The 25,287-nt window shown below is 37.2% G+C and overlaps 3 protein-coding genes across 4 annotated transcripts in view; all 3 read right to left on the minus strand.

Moving 5' to 3' along the window:
- Positions 1–5,201, minus strand: part of LOC107562199 (dehydrogenase/reductase SDR family member 11) — a 30,959-nt gene extending 25,758 nt beyond the window's left edge. Inside the window, exon 1 of the mRNA XM_016246791.1 lies at positions 4,813–5,201. Coding sequence (XP_016102277.1) covers positions 4,813–4,956 — 144 coding nt within the window. The 5' untranslated portion in view covers positions 4,957–5,201. The remainder of the gene's footprint in view (positions 1–4,812) is intronic.
- A 968-nt stretch (positions 5,202–6,169) lies between these two features.
- Positions 6,170–19,243, minus strand: LOC107562200 (gametogenetin-binding protein 2-like). 2 transcript variants are annotated; one of them, XM_016246793.1, is made up of 14 exons: positions 19,128–19,243; positions 17,741–17,851; positions 15,232–15,312; positions 14,845–15,098; positions 14,341–14,439; positions 13,472–13,585; positions 13,170–13,379; positions 12,850–13,024; positions 11,341–11,523; positions 10,573–10,720; positions 10,349–10,474; positions 9,975–10,129; positions 8,954–9,175; positions 6,170–6,930 (listed from the first exon to the last, which is right to left on the minus strand). In XM_016246793.1, exons 2-14 carry the CDS (start codon positions 17,831–17,833, stop codon positions 6,754–6,756), a joined length of 2,037 nt encoding a protein of 678 aa, XP_016102279.1. In that variant the 5' UTR covers positions 17,834–17,851; positions 19,128–19,243; the 3' UTR covers positions 6,170–6,753. The 2 variants fall into 2 exon arrangements, with proteins under 2 accessions (XP_016102279.1, XP_016102278.1); XM_016246792.1 differs by lacking the exon at positions 19,128–19,243 and adding an exon at positions 18,457–18,547.
- A 1,505-nt stretch (positions 19,244–20,748) lies between these two features.
- LOC107562202 (phosphatidylinositol-glycan biosynthesis class W protein-like) lies at positions 20,749–22,277 on the minus strand. Its single transcript, XM_016246797.1, has one exon. It carries the CDS (start codon positions 22,275–22,277, stop codon positions 20,793–20,795), a length of 1,485 nt encoding a protein of 494 aa, XP_016102283.1. The 3' UTR covers positions 20,749–20,792.
- Positions 22,278–25,287: the final 3,010 nt, after the last annotated feature.

The raw sequence follows: 25,287 nt of genomic DNA on the forward strand, positions 1-25,287 counted from the left end.
TTCTAGGCTCATCTGCTTGTTAAGTACATATTTTTAATAAACATACCAAAATTAGGGATTTTTATATGATTGTCTTCGTCCATATAGCTAAGTCACATTAAGTGTTTTATTTAAGCTAACGGTTTTCTATGAGGGAGATGGCAATGCTTAATGTGAAACTTTAACCGTTGCACTCATTCTGGGCTATTGTTTGTCTGTAAATAGGCTATTTATAAATAAGCTGTGCTGCACCTGCAGGACTTGCACGTCCATGTCTGTCAACGAACATTTCCGTCAGTAATTTCATTTACAAATTATATATAATTAATAATTATATATAATTTGTTGTACATATTCATTCATGTGTAAATAGTAATAATAATAACAATAATAATAATAACAGAATAAGCAGGCTAATCAGCCAAAATTGTAATGTTTTCAATAAAGGTGTGTATTCTGTAGACTAATGTTAACAGATAAATTAGATCTTGTTAATAAGAACTTTTGGGAGAATATAGGATAGAAGTCAAACATTTATGGCAAATTTATATCTTGTTCAATTATTTGACCGAACTGACAAATGACATGAAATTTGACATGAAAAATCACTGACTAAATGTAAAGGACACTTCATTATAAAAAAAAAAAAACATAACATAATTAAAGCGCTTTAGGTTTTCATAGCTTTGATAAGTGAAAGTGAAAAGTGAGGTGACATACTCGGAATTAGTGCTCTGCATTTAACCCATCCAAAGTGCACACACACAGCAGTGAACACACACACACCGTGAACACACACCCGGAGCAGTGGGTGTAATTCGCTTAATATTGTCTACACACATATTTAACATTTCTGCACTCACACAGACACAAAATGCAAGACTGAAAATTGAGTAGCCTAAATTAAAGTAAACTGCCTGAAAGTCACGATTAAAGTGCTGCGGATCAAACTGATCTTACCAAGCACCACTGAATATACTCTTCTGATCTTATCTGCAATGCAAAGATCTGTGTAATGTTTCAATGATTTCCTCATTTAAAGGCTGAAAATGTACATCTTGATGATGGATTTGTTTCTTACAAACACACAGCTTTTGGCTTCACCAGATGTTAACTGATGGACTGGAGTGGTGTGGATTATTGTGATGTTTTTATCAGCTGTTTGGACTCTCATTCTGACGGCACCCATTCACTGCAGATGATCCATTAATGGGAAGCTACATTTCTCCAAATCTGTTCTGATGAAGAAGACTCATTTTCAGCTAACATCCAGTATCTAACAGAACAAGTTTGGTTCATGTGGCTCTCTTTCGTGTTTCTTGATCAGGTGAGTAAGGCAGACAAACAAAATGTGCAGTGCTGGGTTGAGTTGAGAAGCCACTGAAAGTTCATCCCAATCAGCCATGATCACAACGAAACACTCAGTGCTGCCAAGGTCAGAGGAATATTCCAGCTTACTGATTCCATGCGTGATGTAAAGATCATGACACCAGTGGAGGGCCTGCATGCACTGTGTCACGCACCACTTGTTTTCTGGGAATCGACTGAGCTTGAAGGACAAGCAAACGACACACTCTCCACTGCCGCAGATTCAGCCTAAATCAAGATATTGAAAAGATGTAATGTTACACCCAACTGAAAGCTACTGAAGGAAAGTGATTAAGATGTTGGAGCATCAGGTATCTCATATTAAGTGATAAAGATCGATCCAAACACAGACACAAACGCTCGTCCAGTGCTCAGTGCTGCAACATGAGCGTGAGCTTTCACAGCAGTATGGGTGGAGCGAGTTGTAGTATTAATGGAACAGACTGTTGTCTGACTGGACTGGGCTGTAGTGCAACTACTGTACATACTGTACAACAATCCATCCTCTGTAGTCGTGTAGCTTTGCAGAGCGGTGTTGAAAAGCACCATTAATCAGATGTGTTAATAGAGTTTGATGTTGCTACGGCTAACAGTGTTGAAGGTAACAACTTTTGGAAGTAAGAAAAAAAAACGCATTACTCAAATTTTCTTCCACGTTATTATGGCCAGCAGTGTAAATAGTAACAAACTTTTTGTAAAAAAAACAAACAAACACAAATTTTATATTTCTGCAAAAATCTATATTTTGGCTCAAATTAAAAATAAATAAATAAATAATGCCCCGAGGCCATCTATTTGCTAGTGTATGAAAGGTGGCTAATAGGTAAACACATATTTTACACACTGGTTTTTCTACTGTACAGACCGTATATTCTATTGCCCTACACCAACCCTACCCCTCACAGGAGACTTTGTGCATTTTTTGATTTTCAAAAAAAACTCTCAATTCACTTTTCACAAGACCTCAATTTAGGTCCCCACCGTGACACAAGTCCCCATGAGTCTGTGTGTATTCAGGTTAAAGTCCCCACCAGAATATATAAACCTGTACACACACACACACACACACACACACACACACACACACACAAACACTCACACTCACACTCACACTCACACTCACACTCACACTCACACACACACTCACACACACACACTTACTTTTAGATACTGTATGTAAATATACAAACACAAAAATGGAGCACAAAGAAACAGCAGATTACAGAAACAGCGCGTAACAGCAGTTAGTTGTAGTTTGGTGTGTCCAGGATCAGTGACCCATCAGCTCAAAGGTTGCCGTGGGAAAAACTGATCCTGGAACACACAAAATGGGAATCTGCTGTAACGGATGCTGCCAATGAAGGCCCCTCATCAGACCCGCTTCCCATTCCATCTCATCTCCCATAGCGACCACATTATTACTCCCACAGTTTGTTCATCACTATCCTGTATCTAAACCTTACTATATGATTTCCCCAGTCTCTCTGTTTGGTTGGAATACAAAAGCAGGGCTGCAAAGCTCAACTATACTAATAGTTCCCAACAGGCAAATCCACTGGTGAGATTTCACTGGGATTGGTGTCAGATTTGAGTATGGTGACAACACTTTTGCTTTACATCCAGTCAAAGCATCAGGCTGCTGTGTGGGAAGTCACACACACACACACACACACACACACAATTAGAGAGGAGCCTTGTGATCGGATGGACACAAAGCTCGCCTTGTCTCTCGTTTCACTATGCAGATACGGATCTCGTAAAGTAACCACTTACTGTATCTCTATCTTTGTTGTTGATAAACCTGCAAAGAGCCTCGACTCTGCTCTTCAATGACGGTTTACATGTACACACACAGACAGACTGTCAAAATGACACAAGAGGGATTTCCAGGAATGAAACCTTTACTAATCGGGAAAATCAAAGCTTTAAAGTGCTGCAGTAAATCTGAGCAGCTTTTACCATGTCATAACTTTCAACCTTTGTCCTTCATAACAATATATGGCAAGCACACATTACGAATGGACTGCACTGTACAGACAGACAAACAAAGAGCAGAAACACTTGAAGTCATACTATATATCAGCAGTGAGGAAATAAAGCATTTGTTTCATTAAAAAAAAAAGCAGCACTCATATTATGAGGAGTCAAATTCGCCCTTATCTTTTGAAATAAATCTTGATACCAACTATAAAATCTCTGTAACTTGTGACTTCCTTGTTTGCGTAAAGAGACAGTTCATCTGCAATAACGGGTCATTATGAGCTTCCACAATTATCTTTACAGCAGTACATTTCAGCAGCTATTGTTATATAAATCTGGCACAATGCAACAATAAATTGCACTTGTAAACCATACAGCCCCCATGAAAAAGAGCATTTAGATGCGTTTTTAAAAAATGAATCCTTCACTGGCACAAAAAAGTTATAATATAATTATTAAGATAATTCATATAAAAATATCTAATATAATAATATACAAAACATATTATATTATAATAAAAAATCATATACAATAATATAATAAACGATGTAAAAATATAATAATATTATAACAAAAATGAGATTATACATACACATATTTTTATTTATTATATTATTAATCTAAGATAGATCGATAATAATATATTATAATAATATAATAATACATTTTAATATAGTAAATAAAGTATAAAACAATCATTAATAATATAACAATATAATACATACATATACATATTATCACTGAGCTATGAAAATTCAGTTTCTTGTATACACAACTACACAGCTTGTGAGAGTTTGGTGGAGTGTTTTACTCAAGGGCAAGGATGAAAAATCCCATCTATGATTGATAAGACATGATTAATTGATTGACAGCTTATGAGCAAGTGTTGAGGAATGTTGAAGTGAGAATCTCACTTAAAGGGACACTTACTCTACAATCAGTGCTTGTGTTTTTAAAATAGTGTCATTTACTCATTGTCCTGTTGTTCGAAACCCCCTTATGTGAAAGACAAGAGCAGATGTTTTGAAGAATACCTGCTACTCTTGTGTGCGAGTTTAAAATGACATGGAGCTGAGAAAACAGTGACAAAATGCTCATTTTTGGGTGAACTACTCCTAAACTCAAATAACAGTATATTCAGCATTATACGATGTAACATGAAGCAACCTTAAACTCACCTAGGCTTGTGAAATTATGTAAAAACGTATTGAAATGCATGCAATATGTACAGTAGTGTGATTTTGCATTGCAGTGTAAAGTGGGCGGGGCGAAGCCTATCAATACTTCACACGCGATCAATCACTGTAACAGGTCGACTGTAGCCGAGCAGTCATTGCTCCAAATGAACTTCTAAATAAAGCATGAACTGTCTGTCTCCTGAGGAGAAGCACTTGATTGTCTCTGGCTGCAGTGAGCAAACATAAGCAGCGCCGAGGCCCTTGAGCGGTGACAATCTGTCGAAGAGCTCGTGTGAGCGTCGCTTACCTCGATCTTGTCCACGTTCCGCGCGCAGCCGACCACCTTCATGCCGTGCTGGACGAGAGCGCGAGCCACAGCCGCTCCGATGCCGACAGACGCCCCGGTGACCAGCGCGACTCTCCCCCTCCAGCGCTCCATCCTCATCATCATCAGAGGCGGCAGATACAGTGTATCACAGTCAGCGCGGCGCGATGTCACAATGTAACACTGAGCGTTCTAATCCGCGCCGGACTGAAACAGTGTAGCAGAACTGCGGCGCCCGTGCAGTAGTATCTCCGATTCAGAATGGGATCAGTGAACGGGTTTAAGGCGGGCACAAATCACTCCAGCCCTCCCTGATCTTCTGCGGTTAACACCCAGGAACAGCTCGACACAGACGGATCCAGATTCCAATCCCTGCAGGAACCGCGATTAATTATTAACGGCGGCGGTGATAAGAAAAAAAAAAGCTTTAGGTTGCTGTCGCCGCCCGTACGTTTTTTTTCACTCCTAAATTGATACTGTACACGACCGCTGTGTTAATGAAAGTTTGTATAAACCACTCAAAAATTACTTATACTTTATATATATATATATATATATATATATATATAAATTAGTCAATAAAAGGTGCCGGAGGAGGCAAGTATAGGAATCAAAATAAACGTACAACCAAGCGTAAATATCAAATATTTTGCAAAGTTCAAGCTTTTAATTTCATTTTCAGTTTTTTTTAGTATAATTTTATTAATAGTTTGAATTAGTTTTTATATCTCCTGTTTTAATTGTTGAATTTTTTTATATATTGTGTTTTCGTCATTTACATTTTATTTTTAAATACGTCTATATAGTTTTTTAGTCATTTTTATTGTTTTAGCTATTAAAGTTGAAATAAAAATGAGAAATGTTGCTGAAATAAAATACGTTTTTAAATATTTAATTTCACATTTATTTCAAGTAACATTGCTGATGGTTTTAGTTAACTACAATAACTGTTAGTAACTGGTTCAGCGTTCCTATTCTTATTACGGTCACTGTACAACCTTTTTTCAGCTTTCAGCAATCTTCTAGCTCACTATGATTATCTGTACTTTTATGAAGTAGGAGGAAAAAGCAGAACAAAACACCATCTAGTGGCTGACTATATTTTTAACATTTAACAAGGCTTATGATGATAACAAGGTTAGAAGTAAAAAAAAAAAAAAAAAAAAAAAATTTCTAAAGTAAAGAATTTTTTTTTAGCAACCTTTATATGAACTCATTTTTATATGTGAACCGAACAGGATATTTACAAACCTACAGAACAATACAAACACCCAGAAACATGATAATTCATGCATTTATGAAACCCAATTACACACAGAAAACACATTCAAATCTGATGCATATTAATAAATATTCTTTATTTAGTAAATTTTGCACAATGCTTTCAACATCACATCCAATCATCTTTATAAATGGATGTTTTCATCTTCTTGTAAAATCATTTTATTCAGATATTTATTTCTGTACACATTTATCGGTACAATTCTTGCCACTACGACGGTCACAGTCAGTGAAAATTTGGGAGGAAAAAAAAACAAACACAAAGAAATGTTTAACAAAAAATACATTAAGACTACCAACACCTAACCCTACAGTCAAGGCCTGCAAGCTCTATGACCATTTAACAGCTGTGTTCCTAACCACCTGCTCCCTAATCAGTGTGTCAAGAGAGAAAGAAAACAGTCAGCTGTGATTGGTTGAGAAGGATTGAGAGTGAAAGAGGAGGGGCCTGAATGGGAAGACATGTATATAGATGCGAAAGACGTGTAACGTTACCCAACAAACATGAACATCATCAAATACAGCGCTGAAATTGATTCTCTTACCCATTTTGTAATCCCAAACTCAGTGCAGCAGTGATCATGAGTGTTTTGACACTCTATAAAAATAAGTGTGAGCTAGTGTGCGCGTGCGGCGGCGAGTCTAGTTGACGCTGGTGGCCGGCAGCCACTCTCCGCGGCAGTATTTGGTGAAGCGATCTTTAAGGTGCTGTCTGTACTCGTCTCGTGTGCGGTAGAACGTTTTGTTGTTCTCTACGAACGACTGGATCTCGTCCTGCGTCAGACAGTTCTCTTCATCTGAGGTCACTTCAGATTCATTCTGTTCACAAAGAAATCACAACAAAACTTCACTACTTGCAACTACTTCAATAAACAAACAGCAGTGAGTAATAAACAATTTCACAATTACATTTTAATTAACTGACATAAGTACATCATTAGACTGGAATACATCCCAGAGGTCTGTGCAAGCATCAAATGTAATATTTAATATAAAACTTGATATAATATTTACAATAATTTTAAAAATCACTGATCATCAGTCTATCACTGTTCTACAGTCCACAGCAATACATTTAACTATTGAGTGTATCAACCTATTAGAGGTAGACTTAAGAGTCAGCTCAAACTTAGTGTTGTTATTGTTGAATAAATAACTAAAACTACTAAAAAATCTTTTTCGGCGCTTGAAATAAAGCCGAAATAAAATATTAATATTAGATGAAAAACTTAAAAATTGATGCCTGAGAAACTGAAAAAAAAAAAAAAAAAAAGTGTGTGTATAGTAACGTCGAACTTTAAAAATTCTTAAATTACTAAAACTAAAATAAAAATTAAAGCTATATGGACTTTTATAAAAGACTTAAAACTAATAAAAACTATTTACTAAAACAAGCAGAAATTGTTGCCTTGAAATCTAACTGAAAAGTGTAAGTCCCAAAAAATATTAAAGGGATAGTTCACCCAGAAATGAAAATGTGATGTTTATCTGCTTACCCCCCAGGGCATCCAAGATGTAGGTGACTTTGTTTCTTCAGTAGAACACAAACGAAGATTTTTAAGTCAAACCGTTGCAGTCTGTCAGTCTTATAGTGTAAGTGAATGGGAATCACGGATTTGAGTCAAAAAAACAAACAAAACCAAATTAAACCCTATGGTTCGTGATGATACATTGATGTGTAAAGACACGAAATGATCGGTCTGTGCAAGAAACTGAACAGTACTTATATCGTTTTTACCTCTGATTCACCACAATGTCCAAACTGTCCTGAGCGCGTTCTCGACAGCCGGCGCATGATGTGTCTTTCTTGCTTTATGGCGGATCGCAGACTTATAAGTGCATTACTGACACCTATCTCTCAAATGGACCATTGACACTCTATCTACAATCTCAATTAGGAGTGTCAATGGTCCATTTGAGAGATAGGTGGCGGTAATGCACTTATAAGTCTGCGATCTGCCGTAAATCAAGAAGAAGAATTAAACGCGTCATGCACCTGCTGTCGAGGACGTGCTCAGGACAGTTCAGACATTGCAGTGCATCAGAGGTAAAAAACTATATAAATACTGTTCAGTTTCTTGCACAGACCGATCGTTTCGTGTCTATACACATCAATGTATCGTCACGAGCCGCCGGGTTTAATTTGGTTTTGTTTGTGTATGTTTTTTTGACTCAAATCGTGACTCCTATCCACTTGCATTATAAGTCTGACAGACTGCAACGGTTTGACTTAAAAATCTTCGTTTGTGTTCTACTGAAGAAACAAGGTCAGCTACATCTTGGATGCTCTAGGGGTAAGCAGATAAACATCACATTTTCATTTTTGGGTGAACTATCCCTTTAAGTACTAAAATTATTAACATTTAAAAATTAAAGCTATATGTAAATATTTAAAAAGAAAAAACTAATGAATGTGACAAAAGCACATAACAAAACTACTAAAACTTAAGCTAAACTGAAACTATGAACTGAAAAGCAAATTAAAAAGTAGGGATGTACCAGTACCAGTTTTTAATAATCTATCTGATAATCTATCACCCAGAGTGATGATCACTCTTATATGTGTTAAACACAATCCATGAAATACACTCTACTTCATAGAGAAAATAGGAATATATTATAAAGTAGTTTAGTTGACAAATCAGCAGCCACATTATATTTGGTGAAAAAAACATCATTTAGTGAGTAAAAATAAGTGAACTTAAAATAGTGCTAAATCTGGTAAACAAAAAAAGCAGTATCAGAGCCCATAACGATTATATTGGTGTATAAATAATACTAAAATAACACTGGTTCACACATCGTAGATCAAAAACTTGTCAGTTTGTTGTATCAGACTCACCAGTAACTCCGTGAGGCTCTTGGCACAGCTGTTTTCCTGTACGCAGGTGTCCGGTAAGACAGGCTGACTGTGGAAATGCCTGCTGCTGCTCACATGATGAGAGAAGCTCTCACAGGATTCACAGCACGGAGTTTCTTTGCTTCTGCACAGATGCGGTGAAGGGGAGGGGGACTCGTGAACAGCAGCAGATCCAGATACACAGCCCTCTACCACTTTAGATCCCTACGAGAGAGAAGAAAAGATCACAACCAGTGCCTTGATGGCATGCATCACTAAAAAGAACTGGAATATTTGGATATTAAGTAATTTCATACATTTTAGCTTTGATATTTTGATTGTTGCTGAATCAGATGCTAGTGTCAATACTTATTAGCAACAGCTGTCAGGTTTAGATACATATATATATATATATATATATATATACATATACAGTGGGGAAAAAAAGTATTTAGTCAGCCACCAATTGTGCAAGTTCTCCCACTTAAAAAGATGAGAGAGGCCTGTAATTTTCATCATAGGTATACCTCAACTATGAGAGACAAAATGAGAAGAAAAAAAAATCCAGAAAATCACATTGAAGGATTTTTAAAGAATTTATTTGCAAATTATGGTGGAAAATAAGTATTTGGTCAATAACAAAATTTCATCTCAATACTTTGTTATATACCATATACATATATATATACATACATATACATATATATATATATATACATATATATGTATACACACACACACACATATATTTATTTTTTCTACCAATCATTTTTTTTGTCTTTTGAAAATCATTTAATAATAATTTTTTCTCTTTATTATGATATGTGTTATGTAACCAGTAACTGTTTATAAAAAATAATAAAAAAAGTTAAATTAAAACAGATATAGAAAGAGATGTTGTTCAACAAGATCAATTTATCCGAGAAGCATCTTCATTGAAAGTAACTGATAAAAAAAAAAAAAATCTAAGCAACCCATACAAAAGTACTTGGGGCTACTTTGTCCAAAACAACTAGGAACTCACATGCTCACTCCTGCAAAGTGACGGCTTGTTTTTTCTTTTCTTCTTTTTATTTTTGCCCTTTGTGTTGTCTTCTGAGTTTGCCCAGCACTCCACACAGCTGTCCACAGCGTCCTCTTCCTTCTCCTCTGAGCAGCGGTGACTACATGAGTATTCACCTGGAGATAAACATAAATATGATCATTATCAAATGTCTATCAAAGGAATCCTCTATATATGATCCTGACTGTACATAAAAATGGCAGGAGCTTTTGTAAAACAGCAAGCTCAAATCTGATTGGCTGGCTTTACGCAGTCGTCTGAAATCATTATTACTTAATACGTTTTAAAAATAGACCTAGAGATTGATAAATTGTCCACCACATTTATTTCCATACCCGTTTCATCATGGTTGCACATGCCCTCGGTGCAGGCCACGTCTGAGCCCTCTCTGGATCCCGTCTCGCTGCCCTCCATACTGGAACAGTAGCCACAGTCACTGCCGTTACTGTGAGGCAACAGTGCTAGAGGAACGAACAGACACAAACTCGACAGTCAGGTGCATTCTGGGTAACTTATATGCATAATTTCATGATTAAAGAAAATGAAAAGCTCTCTTTACCTTTCTTGGTTTTGGGGGAATGCAGGATGGAGGCGGCGGAGCAGGTGCAGGATGAACTCTCGCCGGTGATGATGACCTCCACGCTGCTGATAGACTCCTCTCCACTGCCACACGTCTTACAGCAGCCGTCCACAGACTCAGACGAACCCTGCAAAAAGACCAAGAGGAAGTGAATGAGGATGACAGAGAAAGAGGAATTCAAGATCAGTGTCGAGGAGCAAATAACTACATTTTTTAGCAGCTTGACAGAACAGTTTTCCCAACAATGTTGTTTCTTTTTGTTGTATTTACTGTAAATATATCTTGCATTCAATACAGTTAGGGGGCGCGAGCATCAGTTAATTCAGAGACATTCCCTTGAGGATTATGAATATGAGATAGCAAGTCTTTAGCCATCCACTGACTCCTGCTAGTCGACAGTTAGAGCAGAGTTGGCTCGAGTATCAGTCACGCTTATTGACAGTGTAAGATGATTTAAGGTTAGCCGTGTCGGAAATCCAACCACAGATTGGCATGTTGTCATCTCAGAAACAGGCCATCACATTAAATCAGGTAAACTGCTTATATATATTTATGTTTCAGTATAATTACGCACACTATACCAGGGGTGGTGGGTTTCAGCCCCCCTATCTGTCACCTTAGCCCCCCAAAACTATCTTAACGATCAGGCCAGTGCTGCTTCCTCAAGAAAGTTTTTCATTCTCACGCGTTTTAAGTCTTATCAGTTTAAACACTAAACAACGGAACAGAGACACATTAAATCATTACCTCATCAAGACTTTTATCCTTTTCCCCCTCCGCCTCTTGTTCAAAGCCACACTTGTTTTTGCGTCGGTTCTTGCGTTTTTGCCTCTTTTTCTCCTGTTTGAGTTCTTTTGCTCGCTCCTCCTCTGAGAGCTCCTCGCAGAGCTGCTCCAGCCGGCTGATGCCCTGAACCCTCTCCACTGCCATCTGCACATCATTTAACATAAATCAAGTGTGCACATTATAATATATGTGACCCTGGACAACAAAACCAGTCATAAGGGTAAATTTCTCGAAATTGAGATTTATACATCATCCTTTCGAAAATCGCCTTTAAAGTTGTCCAAATGAAGCCCTTAGCAATGCATATTACTAATCAAAAATGGAGTTTTGATATATTTACGGTAGGAAATTTACTAAATATCTTCATGGAACATGATCTTTACTTAATATCCTAAAGATTTTTGGCATAAAAGAAAAATCGATAATTTTGACCCATACAATGTTTTTTTGGCTATTGCTACAAATATACCCCCGCGACTTAACACTGCTTTTGTGCTCCAGGGTCACATATGATACTTTCCATTAGTACAAAATAAGAACTAAGGGCCAGGTTAACTAAACAGGGCAAATTAGTGTGAAAGCGCAATCCCATAAAAGCGCAGATGGGAGGGGAAAGTTCTGTGGATCTTCAGACAATGTGTAAATTAAAAAACACATATCCATAATGATCAATGCAATCAAATGGGTGTTAAATAATGCCGCAAATACCAGTAAATTGTGTTGCATGATTCATTTAAATACTCTCCCGACATAAATCATGCATCTGAAAGGGAAACTCCTACAAATGGATATGCAATAAGTTCAGCCACAAAAATAAAAATAACAATTTTTCCACTGTGTCTTTAGTAAATCCTGACAGTCGTTTTTTAATGGCAAAAGAGGGTTTGCACTGACAACTCCTTTACTGAATGAAGACAAACAACAACAAAAGGTCAATAAATGGAATCTCAGAAGGTCAAAAAGATTTATATAAAACTGCTTGTGTATATAAATATTACACAAGCAGTTTTATTTTATATTGAATTTATATAAATATAACTTTTTTGCAACCTATGTGAACAAAATATATACATATACTGTTTAAAACCCTGTTAATGTGATGTTTTCCAGCAAAAAAACAATATAAAAAGTACAAAATTAAATGAAGAAAAAAAAAACTAGTTTTGGACCAAATGTTGGTTTACAGCCTTTAATAAACTTATAATTCTCATATAAACTTACTTCCTTAGGTGCTACAAAGAAATGTAGAGAGATTATGTGCTAACAGGGTTGCAATTCTACATACATATATATATATTCCAATTTTATATTTACATTATTTTTTAAATAATTTTCCTACCATTAATTGTTAAGGTGTTGAAAATATAATCCTATTTAATTATTTTGATTGTTGGATTTATACCCTACTGATGGAAAGTACCATTTAAGAATAAAATGATTCTCAGCATGAATAGCACATGAGAGCGTTACCTCGAAGCTTTTGCGGAGCGCATCAATGCCCAGATAGAAGAGCATCTGCCACGTCTGCTCTTCTGCTCGCAGCTTCTGCCAGATTCTGTGCAGCCGCTCGTACAGGTGAATTCCTAGACACGTCAGCACCTCCTCCTGTGCGATATCTATGGTCTTCGCGTGTCTCTCTCGACGCCTGTAAATGAGCCAAACACTCTTAATGAAGGTATATCTACGATGTTGGAATAGCTAATACATCTCATTTCCAGTAGATGATATGGTGTGACTTTAATGCACGTTACACAGCATCAAAAAAACTCCATGAGGACTGGATCACTCACTCATAACCACCAGCGAACTCGGGTTCTGCTCGGCCCAGTAAGTGTGCGATGAAGTCGGTCTCGCAGCAGACGTGGATGTGGCGCTCATGGGGGCAGCAGCGTAAACCCTCATACAGAGCCGCACAGTAGCCCTTCTCCTTACTGCAGTCCAGATCTCCTACTAGGATGTTATACGCTTTCAAAACCTTGTTCTTACAGTCAGTACAGAACCTGAGAATGATGTTGCAGAAAGAGAGAACCAATAAATAAATTTTTGTCACTGAGCCAATTAAGAGAAATATGTTGAGGTCACAAGCTCTCACCGGTGTTTGTGCAGATACGTCTCCAGAGTCTCCAGTAAAGAGGTGCTGTCAATCAAAACCACTTCATCACGACACTCCTGTGACATCAGTTCCCACACGTCCATCCAGCTGCCCCTGCAGGACCGGAACCACGGTTACCAAACAACCTACTGATATGGTCACTTGTATCTCTACCAGGATCAGAAATTTAAAATTTTTGCCCCAGGACTGATTTCCAGTGGCGTATTTATTTTGCGCTTTGTAAGTGCATTTTTTATAATTGCATCATTAAATGAATCCGTTTTGTCTTTTATGTCACATTTATTTATAAAATCTATTCCGTATAGGCTGTTACCAATGCATCTGACATGGTACGTTTATTCACACAGTCTGCTTATGCATTCAACAACTGTATAATGTTATGAGATCAATGTAATTGATCACATCTTACATAAAACTGCCCTACATATAATGGAAAATAAAAAAAACAGGAACTGTATTATGACAACAACAAAAAAAATCATTATTGGTCATCGGTCTCTTGTAATATATAATGTAATAGTGATCATTAACTTTTTATTCATTTTATTAATTTCAAGTCCCAATAGCTTTAGTTTATTTCTGTAGAGGCATTTTTTTAACCCTTATGTTGAATTTGGGAGGCATTTTTGTTCCTTTTGGTGGCAATTTTGCCCCAAGCGCCCATTCATTTTTTTACCCTGACCACTACTCATCCAAGATTTTCATATTTTCATTGATTCCTTAACCCCAAAATATTTACATTATAAGAACAACACTGCTACAATTTTTGTTTGGTTATGTTGTCAAGGAAGCGCAGAAGAAAAAACACCAAATGTCATATGATTCAAAACTAAAAGTTACTGACTCACCCTAAAGGCTTCGGTTTGTGCGTGTCTAAAGAGTGCAGCTGACAGCGTTTGTTCTTTTTACTCTTGGGAATAGAGTCAATTACGTTGTTTAACTTTGACCTACAACAAGGGAAGAAAAAGCACGCATATTAAAATGAAAAACAACAACTAAATCATACAGGCAAAGGAAAACAAACTAACAGATAAAATGATTCAAACTGCATATCCTTTCCTTAACAATGCACTGAGCTTCCATAATGTGACATTATGTAGGTTTATTCCATAATGTAGGTTGAAGCTTAATTTCATTGGATTGTGAGGCTATGATGATGATTAATAGTTAATATTTTCCCTGCCCATCATTCCACCAAGATTTTCTTTGGAACAACTTGCTCAGTGCAAATCACACACACAATAAGACCAGAAATATAAAAAAAAAAGTAAATGGGGTCAGTTTTGATTTTATGCAGACTTCAGTTGGTCTGAGGCAACTGTCGGACACTAAACCGTGTCTGTAGCACTTACCCATGAACATAAAAGAGCGTGTAGAGCTTCCTGGGGTCTGTGAGACACACTCGTGTGACTGACAGCACTCCAGAGGATCCCACAGTGAGCGGTTCCAGTGCGAAGTACCCAGAGTCTGTGAGATGAGAGAAGAGATGCTCCACGCTGCGCCGGCAGCCCACGCACGGCACCGACTGAGACAGAGCGCTGAACACCTCACGAGACATCACCATCAATGCCATGTTCAGGTCCTGCTGCTTTAGCATGCTGTAATGCTGGTGGACCAAAAACACAGGTGGGAAAGTGAAGCTGGAAGCCATAAATCTGAAGTCTGACTATCTTTTTTTAATTTTGTGCCTCTGTCAAGCTGGAAAGGTCATTGTTGCAATGAAAAATGTCATTGTTTACCTCAATAAACTGCTTCATTTGTGAACTGTTGATCTGATAGCTGTCAAAGTCCAGAATACTGTCAGGAAACTCCATCACCATCTACAACATAAACATGCATAGATATCATCAAAATAACACAGCGCTTCTTCCTATATAACCGTGACTTTAGTTTGCTTTCAGTAATGCATGTATAGGGGAACATGCAACTGCTTAATACAAAAGTGCCTGCTAAGGCAAGCTTCTAACCAGTTTAATGGTTTTGGCAGCTAAAATACACAAATTGCCAGATCAATCACACACAATATGGCCATATTTTTAAAAGGGGTCATGAACTGCCTTTATTATTATTTTGTACGTTTCTTTGAGGTCTTCTTATAATGTTATCAAAATTTTTACATCAAAAAACATAATTTAGAAGTAATAGGCTATTTTCTGTCCTGTTTTGATCCCCTCATCAGAACACACCATTTGAATAGACGGGATGGATTGTAGACTCGAAAGTAAATGCCCACTGCTAGGATTGGTTAACAGTTTTTCATAGATGGACGCTGCTGTGATTTAGGTTAAAAACAAATAAGTGAAGTGACATGTGGCCAAGTATTGTAACCCATACTCGGAATTTGTGCTCTGTATTTAACCCATCCAAGAGCACACACACAGCAGTGAACACACACACAGAGCAGTGGGCAGCCATATTGCTGCGGCGCCCGGGGAGCAGTTGGAGGTTCGGTGCCTTGCTCAAAGGTCTCACCTCAGTCGTGGTATTGAGGGTGGAAGAGAGCGCAGCTCATTCACTCCCCCCACCTACTATCCCTGCCGGACCTGAGACTCAAACCCGCAACCTTCGTGTTACAAGTCCAACTCTCTAACCATTAGGCCACGACTGATACTCAGTACTTATCAAACGATCTGTAATAACAGACAAAGCAATAGTGACCATGTAATAAAAACAGTTACTCACACTTGTGTGGTCCGACATTACTGTCAGATCCAATATATTTGGCACAGCATCGTCTTATAGTTTCAATCTTTCTGAAAATCCTGCGTCGAATTGTGCCTTGTTTGTAGGGCTGGACAATAATTCAATATCAATATGTATCGCGATATAATTTTTTTCAATAACGGTGATATGATTTTTAAACACATTTCCGATATTTCGATATACATTACCAGTTTCCCATACATTTATTTATTTGTGCCGTTTGACTTCGTTGAATAAACATGAGCACTGCACGTTTCAAAATCATAACACGGCGCGGGTGTTTTATATGAATGTATCTCTGAAGGGAACCGACTGTCTTCAGAAAAGTTTCGATGGCATTTTCATTTGATCTAATAAAGAAGCGTTCATGAGCGGAGCTGATTTGATTACAGCCGTTACTGGAGAAACCGCTAGTTTTATCACTCTAAAAGCACTCTAAAATTTCATTTTAAATAAGCCTGTCTCCAGCAACACTTCCAGTTTTTGTTGTTGTTCAATTTTTTGGTTTTCTGCAGCGCCTCGGAACACTTTTCATACCCTTTTTTCTGGCTGAAGCACATTTGTTACGTCTCTTTATATCAGGCAACCCAATTGTGTTCCTCTGCGGCCAGATTAAACCTAGTTATAGCCTATATATTTCATTATTTTTTAGAAACCTCGCACTTTTCTGCTCAATTTTAAACGTTGTTCTTGTATTCAAATTAAGCACGGTCCACTGCTGCACACGTGCCACAATATCAATACTGGGACAGCTGTATCGATACTCGTATAGTCAAATCTCTGTGATGATACATCATCGTATCCATAGTGTCATTGTGTCGCCTGCCAATGACGTCATAACCCCTCGATTTCGGTGGGGGAGGGTTTGTTTTGTTTTGTAGAATACATGGAAACACCAAAGACGCTTTAATATGTTGTGCATTTTAATAAGTCAAATCTCTGTGATGATACATCATCGTATCCATAGTGTCATTGTGTCGCCTGCCAATGACGTCATAACCCCTCGATTTCGGTGGGGGAGGGTTTGTTTTGTTTTGTAGAATACATGGAAACACCAAAGACGCTTTAATATGTTGTGCATTTTAATAGACCGATGACGACCGCACAGAGTAGCATTATAACAGAACTTTAAAATGTATATAGTATGATAAAACAGCGCTGCTTTACCCCACATACGCACGACCGGAAGCAGCGGAAGCGCTCGACTGTGGCATAATAAAAGCTCCGCTGCTTTCGAGCCGTGTGTCGCGCTCGTTCAGTGCCTCGTTTCGCTTCGACGGCTTTCAGCCTCACTCTGCTTCATTATACTACGTTAATAAATCATCAGCTCATCCATGAACATGATTTCTGCCCGATTCCCGTCGGATTGCGTCGGCTGCGGGGATGAAGACCACAACTCCCATGATTCCACACTCAGTCACGGCGTCATCAATCTACACCTTTGTCTCTTTGTTTATTTTGAATACGCGCCCTCCAGCGGCGAAAATGTCATATTGTGCCTTTAAAGACGGTGAAATGCAACGGGAAACCAAAAAATTATCTTACCGTGAGAGAGTCATCAATGTACAAGGGAATCTGGCGTGCAAGAAACAGATAGTCCTCTTCCCCGTCCCTGCAGACAGCCACCAGACGTGCCATGTCTTTGCCCAGATCTGCCTGTTAGCGTGTGGACACAATCTCAGTTAGCTGTGCATTCACAATATCACCTCCACTATGAGTTCCAATACAGGCCACTTTTCATTTCCCAGGAATGTCATTTTTCCATATTTATATGGACTTCCATATTTTCTGAAGTGAAAAGTACGACCCACGTGAATTTAAACATTAGAAAGCACAGAGCATACATAAATATTAGTATTGCAATTTCACTTTTGTTCTTTAAAATAATAACAATAATAATAAGTCATTTGTTTGATTAATTTTGATTAATTTTATAAATAATATTTATTATGAAATACTTGCTTTTTACAGTACAGTAGTAATATCTCTTTATTTAATTTGTATAATTTAAATATCAAATCAAGATGATATTTATTATTATTACACGGCTCTGTGGAATACTTGATTCTGATTGGTAGAAATTTGTCCATTTATAAAACGCAAACACTGGTTTCCCAGCAGCCCTTGTAGCTTTGCTAAGGATTATTAGCTTGCACATACACTCTTATCCGACTACAGAGGCTTAAACACTTACTACCCCCAGCTCTCTGGATGAAACGTTCATGTACATGCATCATATCTGCATATATATATATACTTACAGAAGTGTCAAATAAATGCAGTAACTCCTTTATCAGAGGTGCGAGAATGAAGAGGTCAAGCCACATTAACGTGCTAACAATGAGCACCAAACCAGCCTCACGCAGCTCTAGAATACCTATATCACATTTCAGATCATATTCACATTAGATACGCTTGACAGTCTAGTAGTCATGGCAACAGTTCAATAAGCAGAGCTGTAATAACTGCACTCGTGCTCCCTGCGATGACACGTATGCTAATTAGCCTGTTAGCCAGCGACACGCTCACACTCAGCTGTACAGCAACGAGTCATTTAGACATATTTAACGCTGCAGGGATGGAGTCTGAGACGCGGTTACAAAAAAGAGAGACGATTCTGTGTGTCGAAGTCAAGTTAGCACACAGCTAACCAGCGAAACTTTTTTTTTCAAGCTGATTAGCATGCTAGCTCTGTCTGCTAGCTGCACACGGCAACTTTAAACCTAACAAAGCATGTTTTATTGGATGCTAAGCGGGGTGCAAATGTACTTTTAAAGCAATACAAGCTTTTTACATTCAAAAGTGTGCTGCCAAAGACTGACGGACGGACCCAATCCGGGTTTATCCTCGCCGAGGCGTTACTTTTCAGCCGTTATCGCGCTTAAAAGAGCGACTAAATGCACAAGTATCAAGCTGCAGCTGTCGTACTCACCTGGTTTCGAAAGTTGTTTCTTTTTTTGGGGACAAAAACAAACAAGTGCGACAGAGGCGTCTGTGGCAGAGTGTTCTGTGAGTCGTAATACTTCAGAAAGTACTTCCGGGCTCTGGGGGCGTGGCCTGTGGCGTTTGATTGACAGATGAGAGAAGTACAGAACCATTAACCCATGTAATGAATTGCTTTGATTGAATTTGGATTGTAATGTATGTATGCTCTGCCTGAAAGATGCTGAATCTCATGAACATCTATTTTTACAGTTGTACTATTGTTAAATCCTTTTGGGACAGATTGTTTGAGTGGTTGAAGAGCACAAATGTAATGCCTGCCTTTGACTATCACGTTGTAAAAATGTGGTGTCTTTATGCAAAACAAAGAGATTGAATTTCTGTGCAATGATATGTTGATTGTGGCCAAGTTTCATATACATAAATGTAGGTTTGTTTAAGTTTCTCCTCGTTTTGAGGCATTTAAAAATGATTTTAGAATTGTATTTCAATCCATAAAACAATTAAAAATGAAGAGTGCCCAATAATCAAACAACTTTGTACTGTTAGGAAAAAGCAGTTTTTATGATCGCATTTTAGACTACATGAAATGTTTGTTTAAAATGCATTTTCTAATCTTTTATCATTATTTTTCATTTAGTTGTATTACTTGATATTAATTAAAAGTCTAATTAAGAGACTGGGATATTAGTAAAAACCAGCATTCTTTGATTCTTTTTAATTAGTATGCATGCAGTTTTCACGATTGCTTATTAGTCAAAACATTATTTAATTATAAGACCACATGACCATTTCTCTAATACTTTTACAATTATTTTTCATATAGTTTTGAGACTTAATACTAAAGTCTTTGTATTATTAGTAAAAATCAGCATTTTGAAAATTTTATAATTAGCATATGCACGCAGTTTCTCATAATTGCATATTGGTTGAAATATTATTTAATTAAAAGACTACATTAAATATTTATTTAAAATGCAGTTTTCTCATTCTTTTCTCTTTCCTTTTTAAATATAGTTTTATGACTTAATTACAAGTTTGATTATTTTTTTTTTTTTTTTTTAAATCTTAGAATTAATATGCATGCAATGTTTATGACCGCATAGTTGAAATGTTTAATTAGAAGTCTACATGAAATATTTGTTCAATTTTCTTGTTCTTTTTTCATATTTGAATTCATTTTCATTTCAATTAATTAATATTAGACTTTAAAAGTTTACTTCAAAGGAATGTTAGTAAGCACCAGCATTTTCCAAATTCTTTTATAATTATAATGCATGCAGCTTTCATAATCAATTAACTAAAATACTACATGGAATATGTTTAATCTATTCACCACACAGGCTATCTAAGTGAACTTCAAAAAGCACAGATGATTTAACTCATGGAAAAAGTTCACAGAAATTGTGGCCAATTACAGCATATACAAATACAAAAATCTGATGTAATTTGCATCTACTATTAGTATGAAATAAATCTATTTAGATTCATATCTGATATAGAATACACATAGTATACATGAATTTACATATAACACATTCAATTTTATTTGCACTTTGCAAACAATTTATACACAGCGTATTTCACAGAAGTTAAAACGAGAGAGCCATTTAAAAAAAAAAACTGTGTAATCGGAAACTAAACAAAAAGGTCTTTACCAGAACTTAATGGTTATTTTATTGATATGCAATATGAATATGACTAAGCTGTTCAAGAACATATACAATAGCAGAACACTTACAGCTAAAACATCGCTGCTGTTCAGAGTGTCGACTAACACATTGGTCAAACCAGTCATGATATTTGCAAGTAGGAAATATAACAACTGATTCCGGTTAACAGACTGTACGAGGCATAATGCATCCATATTTTTTCTCATTTTCTCGCCTGCTAATGACTTCTTATTTTGATACGGACACCACGATGCAGACACAAATGAAAAATTAGAGATGGCTTTAGAAAAAAGTAGCAGTAAATCAGCAATGCTGAGGCATGAGAGAAAGAATAAAGCCTGTGCTACAGTCCAAATACAGAAGGAAAGGTTGGCCATTCTGCGTGACACTGGCTCGATGCGTCTCTGGCACACGTATAGAGTGAAGAACAACCCAAAACTGGTTAACAGAAGGTTACGGACCACTCTGATCCAGTCTTTAACTAAATTTCTGCTCTGCATGAGGTAGTGGCCAACCTGAACCCCAGCCATATAGATAACTATATAACCCACAACTGAGAAGATGCCCTCTCTGTTTGCCTGCAGAAAGCCTGTGCGCTCATTATTATGGATGAGGAAGGACTTCAGACCTGTTGTCTCTAAAACAACCTGGTAGGTTCCACCAATGAGAAGAGCAAGAAGCCATGAGGAGTTCACAGGTAAAAGAGCCAGAAGTGCGGACGCCACCACTCTGACGATGGCTAGCGTGAAGAAGAAGTTCCAGTGAACTCCATATTCTGTCACATGTTCGTGGTAGCCTGATGATTTGACGCTTGCAAGTCTCACAAACCCTAACAAGACCAACGGCCAGACGGAAATCAACTGTTTAAACACATGACTGATCTTCGAGCCTTGAATGTCCTTTCCTCTTGCTTCGGGACATACCAATGCGTTGGCCATTACATACGCTCCGACGCCGAAATCCATCACCCCTGTTCCATACGTCTCTGTTTTTGCATAACGTCTTGGGAAGACGCTAAAGTCAACAGCTAAAATGCTTATGGAGGTCTTCACGTTGACCAGAACCCGGAACACGGTCACAAATGGGACCAGGTTGGATTCTACTCTGCTTTGCACAAACCTGTCAATTGTACTGTGGAGGGAGCCTTGATATGGATGCTTTCCATTCTTGTATAAAAGGTATAGGACAACAAAATCAACTACAGCGATGCCTATGATGACAAAGTGAAGGATGTCGCTCAGTGCGGTGCATGACAGGACCAGAGGCATTATTAGTGCTGTGAAGTCCAGCAGGAGATGGGTTCCCCAGGAGAACGGAAGAAGCCCTTTTCCCAGGTGGAATACTATCAGGAAGAGTCCTCGGCTGAGAAAACACAGCGGGGCTAAGAGGGATCCCAGCGAAACCTCTGTCAGGGTCGTCCCATTGTGATTGCTGACAAATGCAACTTTGACTTCTGCTGACGCCATTGTCTGTAAAAAGAGATAAAGGTGAAAATGAGTAAAATACAAACATAGCCTTACTCACTTTCAGTAGTTGATGCAGAACACACACACATAGTGTCACAGTCAAAAGTTTGTGCACACTTGACTGAAATTAAGATAGATAGAAAGACATTATTAGTTGATATATTAATTAATTGCAATAATATGCAATTATTTTACTATTTGTATTCATGCAGTTTTTATATTAAAATATAAAATATATTTAATAATATAAATACAATATAATTAATTGTAGGACTACATGAATGCATTTTTTTATTTGTTTACAATTATATTCATACAGTTTTAATACTTAATATGAATTAACATATCATTAACATACTTTGTGTTATTAATAAATCATCATTTTTATTTTCTATAATTCTTATGCATTCAGTTTATATGATCACATATTAGCTGGAATAAAATGTTATTAAATGGCATTGACTACATTAAATATTTGTTTAAAATGCATTTTTCTTATTATTTTACATACAGTTTCAAATAGTTTTTTTTAAAGATGGATAGACAGACAGATAGATAGATACAGATACACACACACACACACACACTCACTCTCACTCACACACACACACACACAAGACTTGCTAAAGTTAAAAAACCCATAACAAACATACGGCATCATGGTGGTATTTACGCGGTTTTTGTTTTAAGAAATACAATACACTTCACTTTCAGAATTAACCTACACTCTGAATTTTAAATTGCTCCCATTTTAGAACCATCCTAAATATTTTATTTTTAGGGAAGTAACATGATTAGTAAATGCTAGGACAGGTGACGTTAGTTTCTATTGAACAGAACAATAACCGTTAATAAAGTGATTTACAGTGATTACTTCTCTAATCACTTCCGGTGCTCCCTCATTTGCATATTCACTGCTTTCTTTCTTGGAATTGGAATACTAGAGAGTGCTAGAGTTAAGCCCCGTTCACACCAAGAACGATAACTATAAAGATAACGATATTAGCGTCCACACCAGCGAACGGTATCGTCTGTTTATTCTAAGCGCACATGCGTCTGCCGCTTTAAATTCTCGAGCTCGTGATAACAGGATGGATTCTGATTGGCTGTCAGTGTTTTATCGTTCATCGGCTGGAGAAAAATCTTTTTGAAATTGATTCCAATGATATCGTTTCTCTTTGTCTTTATCGTTATAGTTGTGGTGTGGACTCTGCTATTCTTTAATACTGAGAACGATTTTTAGAACTATATCTTTATAGTTATCGTGCTTGGTGTGAACGGGCCTTTAGAGGGTCAAATGAACAAATGTTACAAATTAGTCTGTCATTGATGTGATCCCTGCACTCAGGGCCGTTTTAACCATTGGGCTAGGCGGGGCTGAAGCCCCGGGGCCCGAGCAAGGAGTGGGCTTGTGATTGGCTGTGGAGTAGATTGACTGGAGCGCCAAAGCCACCATGCCCCCCACTTATTAGCGCTGTTATTTAGTTGAGCTTTCCCGTAAATTCCATGCATTACCATTTGAGATTGAAACGTAAAGTTTGAATTTGGTTTACCAATCAAATGCATTTATTCTATATTTGACTTTTGAACGATATGCGCATGTATCTACCAGGTGATTGCTGCCCAGTATGTCTGCATTCACCTCTTCACTTTGTTCTGGAGTAATCTGGAAATGGTCGCGCAAAGAACAACATTCCAATAAGTAAAAATGTCAGCAATTCTAAAAGAGAGAGGGGCTCAAAAAACGAAAAACTTCAAATACAAACAACATTAAAAAAACACGACTTAGTAAATTCCCCAGCTATCAGGTTATTTTACTAAAGCTGATGATGGAGTGGAAGGTGCTGGAACAGCAAGTGAACCGGGCACACGGAGCAGATAAAAACAGTGTCGTCGTCACGGATTTTAGGTTAGATTGATTATTAACTGGATTTATATTGTTTTTGTGTTTGAACAAACTATATTCGTTTAAGGGTTGGGAGATAATCCGGTAGAAATATATCAATCGTTGATTGAAGCGCGTCATGATGTAGTCTAAGCTTATCATTTCAAGGCGTTTTAAGCAGGTTTTAAAACAAATGGTTTATACTGTTCATGGACATTACACTGCGGGGCAGAATTCATTCTGATAAATGCGTGCATTAAAACGGTTTCTACCTGATACACCTGCTCATATTACTGACTAAACTTTCGCTCCTTGTGCTTAAACGGTCAAATACACATAGTTATGTGTCAAAATGTCCGTCTTTGCGAGTATCTTCGTAAACACAGTTATTTGTGTCTTAAATGAATGTTAATAGTTAAAGATAAAGCATGTGTTAGGCTATATGGGATCCTTAGCCTATATGATGAGATCTTAAAAGGATATTCACCCAAAAATGAAGATACTGCCATATACTTACCCTCAAATTGTTCTAAACCTCTGTGAATTTCCTTTTCCTCCTCAACATAGAAGATATTTTGAAGAATGATCGTAACCAGTTTCTGGTCCCAACTGACTCCAATAGTTTTTTTCTTTTTTCTTTTTTCTTCATATATGGAAGTAGTGAGGGCCCAGCAACTGGTTGGTTACCAATATTGTTCCAAATATATTATTTTGTGTTCAACAGCATGAAGGAATCTCATACAGGTTTAGAACATCAACAGAATTTTCATTTTTCTGTGAACTATAATGCAGCCTAATATAGCTGCTGTTACCATTTGTGTCAATGTAAATCAAACATCAGAAAGAAAATTACTTGCTGTCCTTGACTGAATCCCTTTTGTAAAATAAATAAGAATGAATGTATATTGAATTTATACAGTGAAGACTATTCAGTCTATTTGCACATTTTCTTTATACAATATCAGCCCTCTACGAACACCTTGGCAATTGAATCGTCATTGGCTAGTAAATTTTTTTGTTTACTCGCCAGACTGATAAATATATACATACATATATACACACACATACACACACACCCATATACACACACATATACACACACACACACACACATACACACACACA

The sequence above is a fragment of the Sinocyclocheilus grahami genome, unplaced genomic scaffold (assembly GCF_001515645.1).
Source record: "Sinocyclocheilus grahami isolate Dianchi unplaced genomic scaffold, SAMN03320097.WGS_v1.1 scaffold811.1, whole genome shotgun sequence".
Classification (NCBI taxonomy): Eukaryota; Metazoa; Chordata; class Actinopteri; order Cypriniformes; family Cyprinidae; genus Sinocyclocheilus; species Sinocyclocheilus grahami.

What these genes read in the sequence shown, in the direction of transcription:
- LOC107562200 (XM_016246792.1), bottom strand. Translation starts at nt 18,522, where the DNA reads ATGTGGCTTGACCTCTTCATTCTCGCACCTCTGATAAAGGAGTTACTG. An exon ending in CACAAACCGAAGCCTTTAGG is followed by an intron (nt 13,586 to 14,340) that starts GTGAGTCAGTAA and finishes CCGGTCCTGCAG; the next exon opens with GGGCAGCTGGATGGACGTGT. An exon ending in GTGCAACCATGATGAAACGG is followed by an intron (nt 10,130 to 10,348) that starts GTATGGAAATAA and finishes GTTTATCTCCAG; the next exon opens with GTGAATACTCATGTAGTCAC.
- LOC107562202 (XM_016246797.1), bottom strand. Translation starts at nt 22,277, where the DNA reads ATGGCGTCAGCAGAAGTCAAAGTTGCATTTGTCAGCAATCACAATGGG.